An 11,846-nucleotide genomic window follows, 5' to 3' on the forward strand; every position below is an offset into this window, starting at 1 on the left:
TAAATACTGCTTAGAACTTTAAAACAGTTTTCCATGAAAACAACACTAAAAATGAGGGTTATACCTTCACATGTGAAACTATATATCACCATAAAACTATATGATCTACACGATTGTTGAACTAATAGTTTATTCATTTAGTGCTTCATTCATTTTTTTCTTTTATTCATTTAAAAACCATTTTCTAAGTACACATTATGTGATGTGTATGAAACATAATCCATCAATACAGAGCAAACAAGAGACAAAATGGTCTGTGCTCTGGAGAGCTTCAGAATTTGGAGGGACAAGGAGAGCAACAATTATAATATAGAGTGATACGTTTTATTAAAGGTGGGGAATGGAGTGTGGTATGGCAGGGACTAGTGCTACGTTAGGAAAAAAGTGCTGAGGAGGTGAACTTGGGCTGGATTTTAAAGGAAAAAAATGGGAGTCAGTTAACGAGGGGAGAGAGATGACAGGAAATGACAGAAAGTTAGGCTCCATCTATTAAGCAAAAGAATTTGGAATATGAGGGGCCCTTTAAGCAGGGGAGTGATGTTTATAAACCCAGATTTTAAAGTTTAAAATGAATAAAGACTTTGTGAAGACACATTATAATTCATCCTGGAAAGTAATATAAATTAATTTTTGCATATCTACTGAACAAATTATTTACATGACTGCTTTCCTCCATCAGCAGAGATAACTGGGAGATTAATGACCTTTGTATGTCTTGTCTTGAGCACTAAGTCTAAATGTAATTATAAATTGGATGTAGTGATTTACTTGGTTTTACATATTAGAAGTTACAGCCATGTGAGCTCAGTGTACATTTTAAGTAAATAACTTAAGATTTAGTTACATTATTCAAACAGGCCTGTAGCACTGGCAGCAGCTTTTGTGAGAAAATAGTTTTCTATATATTAATTCACTTTATTCACATAATTTATAATTAGCATTAGAATTCTACTAAACTGTAAAATCATTTAGAGACATCTTTTCAAAATGTCTTTTTAAATAACTCTGTGTTTATAGATGCAGTACAAGTGTATTTTCTCCTTAAAATAAAGACTTGCTTTTTCAGGGTGTGTCATTTCTAACAAAAGCACTTTTATGAACTCAATGTTCGGAGGGCATAAACCACAGCTCTGGCCTTTAGAGTCCTACTCCCTAAAATGAGTGAACTGAGACAATGACCCATGCTGTACTTTCTCATTCTCTTTCATTCTAATTATCCGGAGCCTAGGCTAGTTGGAAGAAACATAGATTTTGGTTTCAGGAACACAGAAGTTCAAATACAGCCCTGGCTGAAGTTCAGAGCATTACTTAACTTCCTTAAATCTGCAAAGTGGGGATATTAAAACCTGCCTAACAGGGCTGTTGTGCTGATTAAATAAGGCTGGTTCATTTCTTTCTTCTTTTCTTAGAAGTAGGCTTAAAACAAGATTTATTTAGCTATGTGTCTCATGGACATCTCTGGTAAGTAGAAGTATTTCATATATGTGGCATCTACAATATACTGGCTTAATTTTCTTTTTAAGCTACAAAAGACAAAATTTGGAGAGATTTTTTGAGTCTTTATAAAAAGAAAATAGGTGCAATTCTACACCCCCTCGTGGGCCCCACATTATTGTTTGCATAAAAATACTGAAGTATCACTTCATGCAAAGCTTTACCAGGGGGAAGACCTTCAAGATGACGGAAGAGTAAGACGTGAAGATCACCTTCCTCCCCACAAATACATCAGAAATACACCTACATGTGGAACAACTCCTACAGAACACCTACTGAATGATGGCAGAAGACCTCAGACTTCTCAAAAGGGTCTTGGTGCTCCGGTGGGGAGTCAGCCTATGTCTCTGAGGTGGAGAGCCAAGTTCAGGACACTGGTGCACCAGAGACCTCCCGGCTCCATGTAATATCAAAGGACAAAAGCCCTCCTAGAGATCTCCATCTCAATGCTAGGACCCAGCTCCACTCAACAACCAGCAAGCTACAGTGCTGGACACCCTATGCCAAACAACTAGCAAGACAGGAACACGACCCCACCCATTAACAGAGAAGCTGCCTAAAATCATAATAAGGTCACAGACACCCCAAAACACACCACTGGACGAAGTCCTGCCAACCAGAAAGACAAGATCCAGCCTCATCTACCAGAACACAGGAACCAGTGCCCTCCACGAGGAAGCCTACACAACGTACTGAACCAACCTTAGCCACTGGGAGCAGACACCAAAAACAATGGGAACTTCGAACTTGAAGCCTGAGAAAAGGAGACTCCAAACACAGTAAGTTAAGTAAAATAAGAAGACAGAGAAACACACAGCAGATGAAGGAGCAAGATAAAAACCCACCACACCTAACAAATGAAGAGGAAATAGGCAGTCTACATGAAAAAGAATTCAGAGTAATGATAGTAAAGATGATCCAAAATCTTGTAAACAGAATGGAGAATACAAGAAGCATTTAACAAGGACCTAGAAGAACTAAAGAGCAAACAAACAATGATGAACAACACAACGAAAGAAATTAAAAATTCTCTAGAAGGAATCAATAGCAGAATAATTGAGGCAGAAGAACGGATAAGTGACCTGGAAGATAAAAGAGTGGAAATAACTACTGCAGAGCAGAATAAAGAGAAAACAATGAAAAGAACTGAGGACAGTCTTAGAGACCTATGGGACAACATTAAACGCACCAATATTGGAATTACAGGGGTCCCAGAAAAAGAACAGAAAAAGAAGGGGACTAAAAATATTTGAAGAGATCATAGTTGAAAACTTCCCTAATATGGGAAAGGAAATAGTTAATCAAGTCCAGGAAGCACAGAGAGTCCCATACAGGATAAATCCAAGGAGAAACACACCAAGACACATATTAATCAAACTATCAAAAATTAAATACAAAGAAAAAATATTAAAAGCAGCACAGAAAAACAACAAATAACACACAAGGGAATCCCCATAAGGTTAACAGCTGATCTTTCAGCAGAAACTCTGCAAGCTAGATGGGAGTGGCAGGACATATTTAAAGTGATGAAAGGGAAAAACCTACAAGCAAAATTACTCTATCCAGCAAGGATCTCATTCAGATTCAATGGAGAAATTAAAACCTTTACAGACAAGCAAAAGCTAAGAGAATTCAACACTACCAAACCAGCTTTACAACAAATGCTAAAGGAACTTATCTAGACAGGAAACACAAGAGAGGGAAAAGACCTACAAAATCAAACCCAAAAACAATTAAGAAAATGGTAATAGGAACATACATATCGATAACTACCTTAAATGTAAAGGGATTAAATGCTCCAACCAAAACACATAGACTGACTGAATGGATACAAAAACAAGACCCGTATATATGCTGTCTACAAGAGACCCACTTCAGACCTAGGGACACATACAGAAAGTGAGAGGATGGAAAAAGATATTCCATGCAAATGGAAATCAAAAGAAAGCTAGAGTAGCAATTCTCATCTCAGACAAAATAGACTTTAAAATAAAGACTATTACCAGAGACAAAGAAGGACACTACATAATGATCAAGGGGATCAATCCAAGAAGATATAACAATTGTAAATATTTATGCACCCAACACAGGAGGACCTCAATACATAAGGCAAATGCTAACAGCCACAAAAGGGGAAATCGGCAGTAACACAGTCATAGTAGGGGACTTTAATACCCCACTTTCACCAATGGACAGATCATCCAAAATGAAAATAAATAAGGAAATACAAACTTTACATGATACATTAAACAAGATGGAACTAATTGATATTTATAGGACATTCCATCCAAAAACAACAGAATAAAACTTTTTCTCAAGTGCTCATGGAACATTCTCCAGGATAGATCATATCTTGGGTCACAAATCAAGCCTTGGTAAATTTAAGAAAATTGAAATCATATCAACTATTTTTTCCAACCACGATGCTATGAGACTAGATATCAATTACAGGAAAAAATCTGTAAAGAATACAAACACATGGAGGCCAAACAATACAGTACTAAATAACCAAGAGATCACTGAAGAAATCAGAGAGGAAATCAAAAAATACCTAGAGAAAATCAAAAAATACCTAGAGACAAATGACAATGAAAACACGATGACCAAAAACCTATGGGATGCAACAACAGCAGTTCTAAGAGGGAAGTTTATAGCAATACAATCCTACCTCAAGAAACAAGAAACATTTCAAATAAACAATGTAACCTTACATCTACAGCAATTAGAGAGAGAAGAACAAAAAAAACCCCAGAGTTAGCAGAAGGAAAGAAATCATAAAGGTCATATCAGAAATAAATGAAAAAGAAATGATAGCAAAGATCAATAAAACTAAAAGCTGGTTCTTTGACAAGATAAAATTTATAAACCATTAGCCAGACTCATCAAGAAAAAAAGGGAGAAGACTCAAATCAACAGATTTAGAAATGAAAAAGGAGAAGTAACAACTGACACTGCAGAAATACAAAGGATCATGAGAGATTACTACAAGCAACTACATAACAATAAAATGGATAACTTGGAAGAAATGGACAAATTCTTAGAAAAGCACAACCTTCCAAGACTGAACCAGGAAGAAATACAAAATATAAACAGACCAATCACAAGCACTGAAATTGAAACTGTGATTAAAAATCTTCCAACAAACAAAAGCCCAGGACCAGATGGCTTCACAGGCAAATTCTTTCAAACATTTAGAGAAGAGCTAACACCTATCCTCAAACTCTTCCAAAATATAGCAGAGGGAGGAACACTCTCAAACTCACCCTATGAGGCCACCATCATGCTGACACCAAAACCAGACAAAGATGTTACGAAGAAAGAAAACTACAGGCCAATATCACTAATGAACCCATATGCAAACATCCTCAACAAAATACTAGCAAACAGGATCCAACACCACACTAAAAGGATCATACACCATGATCACATTGGGTTTATCCTAGGAATGCAAGGATTCTTCAATATACGCAAATTAATCATTCTGATAAACCATATTAACAAACTGAAGGAGAAAAACCATATGATCATCTCAGTAGATGCAGAAAAAGCTTTCGACAAAATTCAACACTGATTTATTATAAGAACCCTCCAGAAAGTAGGCATAGAGGGAACTTACCTCAATATAATAAAGGCCATATATGACAAACCCACAGCCAACATCGTTCTCAATGGTGAAAAACAAACCATTTCCTCTAAGATCAGGAACAAGACAAGGTTGCCCACTCTCAACACTATTATTCAACATAGTTTTGGAAGTTTTAGCCACAGCAATCAGAGAAGAAAAAGAAATAAAAGGAATCCAAATCGGAAAAGAAAAAGTAAACTTGTCACTGTTTGCAGATGACATAGAGAATCCTAAAGATGCTACCAGGAAACTACTAGAGCTAATCAATGAATTTGGTAAAGTGGCAGGTTACAAAATTAATGCACAGAAATCTCTTGCATTCCTATACACTAATGATGAAAAATCTGAAAGAGAAATTAACGAAACACTCCCATTTACCACTGCAACAAAAAGAATAAAATACCTAGGAATAAACCTACCTAAGGAGACAAAAGACCTGTATGCAGAAAACTATGAGACACTGATGAAAGAAATTAAAGATGATACAAATAGATGGAGAGATATACCATGTTCTTGGATTGGAAGAATCAACATTGTGAAAATGACTATACTACCCACAGCAATCTACAGACTCAATGCAATCCCTATCAAACTACTAATGGCATTGTTCACAGAACTAGAACAAAAAATTTCACAATTTGTATGGAAACACAAAAGACCCTGAACAGCCAAAGCAATTTTGAGAAAGAAAAATGAAGCTGGAGGAATCAGGCTCCCTGACTTCAGACTCTACTACAAAGCTACAATAATCAAGAGAGTATGGTACTGGAACAAAAACAGATATATAGATCAATGGAACAGGATAGAAAGCCCAGAGATAAACCCATGCACATATGGTCACCTTATTTTTGACAAAGGAGGCAAGAATATACAACGGAGAAAAGACAGCCTCTTCAATAAGTGGTGTTGGGAAAACTGGACAGCTACACGTAAAAGAATGAAATTAGAACACGCCCTAACACCATACACAAAAATAAACTCAAAATGGATTAAAGACCTAAATGTAAGGCCAGACACCATCAAACTCTTAGAGGAAAAATAGGCAGAACACTCTATGACATAAATGACAGCAAGATCCTTTCTGACCCACCTCCTAGAAAAATTGAAATAAAAACAAAAATAAACAAATGGGACCTAATGAAACTCAAAAGCTTTTGAACAGCAAAGGAAACCATAAACAAGATGAAAATACAACCCTCAGAATGGGAGAAAATATTTGCAAATGAAGCAACTGACAAAGGATTAATCTCCAAAACATACAAGCAACTCATGCAGCTCAATATCAAAAAAAGAAACAACCCAATCCAAAAATGGGCAGAAGACCTAAATAGACATTTGTCCAAAGAAGATACACAGATTGCCAACAAACACATGAAAGAATGCTCAACATCATTAATCATGAGAGAAATGGAAATCAAAACTACAATGAGGTATCATCTCACATCAGTCAGAATGGCCATCATCAAAAAATCTACAAACAATAAATGCTGCAGAGGGTGTGGAGAAAAGGGAACCCTCTTACACTGTTGGTGGGAATGTAAGTTGATACAGCCACTATGGAGAACAGTATGGAGGTTCCTTAAAAAACTAAAAATAGAACTACCATATGACCCAGCAATCCCACTACTGGGCATACACCCTGAGAAAACCATAATTCAAAAAGAGTCATGTACCAAAATGTTCATTGCAGCTCTATTTACAATAGCCCGGAGATGGAAACAACCTAAGTGTCCATCATCGGATGAATGGATAAAGAAGATGTGGCACATATATACAATGGAATATTACTCAGCCATAAAAAGAAACGAAATTGAGGTATGTGTAATGAGGTGGATAGGCCTAGCGTCTGTCATACAGAGTGAAGTAAGTCAGAAAGAGAGAGACAAATACCGTATGCTAACACATATATATTGAATTTACGAAAAAAAATGTCATGATGAACCTAGGGGTGAAACAGGAATAAAGACACAGACTTACTAGAGAATGGACTTGAGGATATGGGGAGGGGGAAGGGTAAACTGTGACATATATGCACTACCAAACGAAAGGTAGATAGCTAGTGGGAAGCAGCCGTATAGCACAGGGAGATCAGCTTGGTGCTTTGTGACCGCCTGGAGGGTGGGAGGGAGGGAGACGCAAGCGGGTGGGAGGGAGGGAGACGCAAGAGGGAAGAGATATGGGAACATATGTATATATATAACAGATTCATTTTGTTGTGAAGCTGAAACTAACATACCATTGTAAAGCAATTATACTCCAATTAAAAAAAAAAAAAAAAAGATGGGCCAAAGATTCACTCTGCCAGGTTCTCGTGCCTTCTAATGCCACCGATGACACAAAAGTGTCCCAGACGCTCCCCACCCCCCAACCCCCGCCGCCGGGTTTTCTTGGGCAGGCCAGAAGCTCCTCGCCCGCGGAGCTCTCACCTGCACGCCCTGCTGCTGGAGGGTCTGCGTGATGTAGTCCAGGCGGCGGCAAACGCTCTTCTTCGCCTCGGCTGCCGCCTCCTTGGTGCTGCTCATCTGCACGACCACCTGCGCCCGGTCGGGGGTCGCAGACACCTCCGCAGTGCCGCTTACATGCACCTCGCGGGTGGCAGTCTGGGTCTGCGCTGAGGAGAGAGGGCGGCGGAGGCCGGGCTGCGTCTCTCCGCCCGAGAGCAGATAGTTCTCCCGGCCCCGGTCAGCCCAGGGAACCAGTTCCACGAATACCCGGGACTGAGGGGCCTGTTGCACCGACATAGTGAGGGCAGCTGGGTTTCCATAGCAACTCAGAGCCTACGGCGGCCGCAGCGGTCCAAGCGCGTCAGGGATTGCCCCTGCGCGGCGCAAAGAATGCCGGGATGAGGTTGGAGGTCCAGGAGCTCGTGGCGCGAGGTACTTGAATCCTTGCGGAGCGTCTTAAAGCGTCTCCTTTACAAGTTGTTGGCTGAGCGGGTCGCTCTGGTTTTTAACTTGTTTACCTTACGCCTTTTATAAACCGTAGCGAGGTTTCTCTGCGGCCTTCCTCTCAGTGAGCTCCCATTTCCATGCGCTCCGTCGGCCTCGGCCGGCCACGTACCTTGCCTGCCTCGGAAGTTTCCTGATAGGCTCCGCGGCGCTTTTATCTTTCTCTGATGCCAGGGTGCGATTGTCACAGCTTTGTCTTTCCTTTTGTCTGACTTTACCATTTTACTTGGGCACAGCTTTTTGGACCGCGCAGCACCTTGGATCGCCAGAGATTTGTGTTGGAATGAACAGCTCTTTACTAGTTTGATCTTGGAAGTTTATGATTCCTCGAATCTCAGTTTCATCGTCTATAAAGCCGTGTTGATAATACATTCACATTTGCAGTGTGGTTATAAAGTGTTTGCCATATGGAAAGCAGAAAATAATGGATAGTAGTAATAGCTAAAGCTTTGGCATGCTTTTCAAGTCGCTTGAATTTTCTCTAAAATTCCTGGAATGGTTCTGGCCTTGAATAAGGAGAGGCGAAACTCAAGCGGTAGCAAAGCACATACAACATGGACAGTACAGGGCCTGTACTACTTAGTTCTTGTCAATACCCTTTGCTTGGCGCAACAACAGAATCCTTAACCCAGTTACCTGCATTAAGTAGGTTTTCTTCTTACCAATAAGTAATGATGTACAAAAATAGACCTCCTATACCATGAGGAAAAAAATTTTTTTTTTGGATAACTAATTTAAAAAAAAAGGACAACTGTTCTCTTGAAAGGAGCCTGAACAAGCCAACTGACAATCTTCAGGTGGTTTCCTCTCTATCATTTTTCTTTTATTTCTAATTAGTATAATTCAATTAAATCAGATGGTACCCCCCCACCTTCATTTGGCTCATTACTGGGTGAGGTAGTTTTGTATATATTTATTTTGATGTTTATTATTAGCTAAAAACAATTATATGTTAGTATTTTAATTTAAAAACTTTCCCACCATAATCTTTTAAGTAATTTGGGTCACCCAAAATAATGTTTCTTGAATTTCGTAGAAAATTCTTTTTCTTTAATGATAAATGTGGAAAAATATAATCTCCAAAATGAACTATTGAATGAATGAATGTCATAAGTAAGAAGCAGTAGGAGTTTTAAGTGCATATAAATATTTAGGGTATGATAAAAGTAGGTTTTAAATAAATGGGAAAATGAGTAAGTGGTACAGGGATAATTGGTTGGCTATGTGAAAAAAGAATTGATCTGGATCTTACATCATGCACTAAAAATAAAATTCAGATGACAAAAAAATAGTAAGAGAACATGGGTGAATATATATATAATTCTGGGAATGAGAAGAACTTTCTAGGAATGATTTCAAATGCAGCAACTGTAAGAAAAGGTCTGAAAAATTTGACTACTCTGAAACAACTTCAGTATGTGAAACAAAACAAAAAGATGAGGGGGCAAATAAATTGGGGAAAATATTTGTGTAAAAAGCGAATAGTCAATGTTTAGTGAGCTCTTACCAGAATAAAATGGAAGAAAACTGCATAATGAACACAGAGGCAAACCGTTGGTTAGTCAGGGCTGCCATAATAAAATACCATGGAGTGGATGGCTTAACAGAAATTTGCTTTCTCTGGAGGCTAGAAATCCAAGATGAAGGTGTTGACAGGTTTAGTGTCTCCTGAGGCCTCTCTCCTTGGTTTGCAGACAGCCTTCTTACTGTGTCCTCACATGCCTTTCCTATGTGTGCAAGCATCCCTGCTGTTTCTTTGTCTTATAAGAATACCAGTTCTGTTGGATTAGAGCTCTACCCTAATGACTTTATTGAACCTTAATCTCCTCTTGAAAGACCCTGTCTCTAAATAATCATATTGGGGGTTAGCACCTCAACGTATGAATTTGGGTGGTGGTGGGGACACAATTCAGTCTAAAACACAAGCTAGTAATGCAGAAACACCAGTAGTCTATAACGAGAAAAAAAAATTTAGTAGTTAAAAAAATGCAGATTTTACAATAAATATCCTTTTTTTTGGACTGTCATTTTGGAAAATGACAAAGGAGGTAGGAATGGAGATGGAATAGATAAAAGATTAATTTTGAAAGAAGAATGGAATAGTTCATGGTGAAAGAACTATATAGTAAATAAAAGAGAAGGATAAACCAAAGCTGACTAAGGTTTCTAGTCAGGAGAACTGGGAAAATGAGAATGATAAGAGTATGTCCATTGTTCAGCTAACAGTGACCTAGTTCTCCTTTAGAGTCAATGCTGAGCCTCTAGCAATCATTTTTAATAACATGACTCTTGACTTTGTACTTTACACAATTTGATTAGATGCAGAATAGGCACTTGATTCCAGCTAGGCCAGTTAGAGGTTTTTTGTTTTTATTATTCATGGGAATCTATATTTACACCAAATTTAAAAAATTCAATCTCTCAGATGGTGGACCATGACACACACACACACACACACACACACACACACACACACACACACACATATAACTTTGAGAGATAATAGATTTGCCATTTTTCACGTACCATTTCTAGTAGAGAAGCAGAAAATGTCAGTGTGTCAATGTATAGAGAAAAGGAAAGAAAAGAGAGAGGAAGTCACTCAGAGAGGAACAGAGATGAGATTAAGAATCCAAATGCAGTTCCAATTTATGTTTATAGAATTTTCCTTAGTCCTGTCTTCACTCCTGGAGTTCTATAAAATATTCCTGTATCCTTATTGTAAAATCTCACCTGCCTTTTTTTTAATGCATAAGTAGGTTGATTGAGTTTTATGTTATCTTAAAACTAAGCAGTTTGACTGATAACAGTGGATAATAGAGGAGGATTCAAAGAAGACTTATATAGCTTTCAGCCATAAGGAATTTATAGAGCACCACACAAAGTGGATCATTAGGTGCACAGTTCAAAGCTTCACTCTTGGAGAAAATTTTGCTTTTCACTGTCATTCAGTTGAATGATTGTCATGCAGCTATTTTGCATTTCCAACTAGAACCTGTTTATCTAGGCAGCCTACCCATAAACCTATCCATAAAACCACAGGCTTTTCCCTCTTCCTTTAGCATTTTATACAAGAAGCCCTATATAACCATTGGTATGAGCTGAGAATGGTGTTATAGTGCAACCTTGGTGAGTGGCATGGGAGTCTGAGTAACCTCTTCATTGAGCTTGCTTATGTCCTCTGGTCCTGGTCATCCTTCCTTTTGTTAATGTGATGTATCGCATTGATTGATTTGCAGATATTGAACCATCCTTGCATCCCTGAAATAAATCCCACCTGACAATGGTGTATGATCCTTTTTGTATATTGTTGAATTCAGCTTGCTAATATTTGTTGAGGATTTTTGCATCTATATTCATCAGAGACATTGGCCTGTAATTTTCTATTTTGTAGTGTCTTTGTTTTTGGTGTCAGGGTAATGGTAATTAATTAATAATAATTAATGATAATGTGACCTTGTAGAATGAAAATGGGAGTGTTGCCTCCTTTTCAATTTTTTGGACTAGTTTGAGAAAGATAGGTATTAGCTCTCCTTTTTATATTTGGTAGAATTCCCCTCTGAAGCTGTCTGGTCATGGAATTTGCTGAGAGTTGTGTTATTTATTTATTTATGTATTTATTTTATTACAAGTTCAGTTTCACTCCTAGTGATTGGTCTGTTCAGATTGTCTATTTCTTCCTGATTCAGTCTTGAGTGGTTGTATGTTTTTAGAAATTTATCCATTTCTTCTAGGTTGTCCAATTTTTTGGCGTATAACTGTTCATAGTATTCTCATGA

At 38.1% G+C, this 11,846-nt stretch overlaps 1 protein-coding gene across 1 annotated transcript in view; it reads right to left on the reverse strand.

The window, feature by feature from the left end:
* Positions 1–7,885, reverse strand: part of IRAK1BP1 (interleukin 1 receptor associated kinase 1 binding protein 1) — a 35,220-nt gene extending 27,335 nt beyond the window's left edge. Inside the window, exon 1 of the mRNA XM_065889168.1 lies at positions 7,546–7,885. Coding sequence (XP_065745240.1) covers positions 7,546–7,860 — 315 coding nt within the window. The 5' untranslated portion in view covers positions 7,861–7,885. The remainder of the gene's footprint in view (positions 1–7,545) is intronic.
* Between the last annotated feature and the right edge of the window lie 3,961 nt (positions 7,886–11,846).

This window comes from Phocoena phocoena, chromosome 12 (genome assembly GCF_963924675.1).
Source record: "Phocoena phocoena chromosome 12, mPhoPho1.1, whole genome shotgun sequence".
Classification (NCBI taxonomy): domain Eukaryota; kingdom Metazoa; phylum Chordata; class Mammalia; order Artiodactyla; family Phocoenidae; genus Phocoena; species Phocoena phocoena.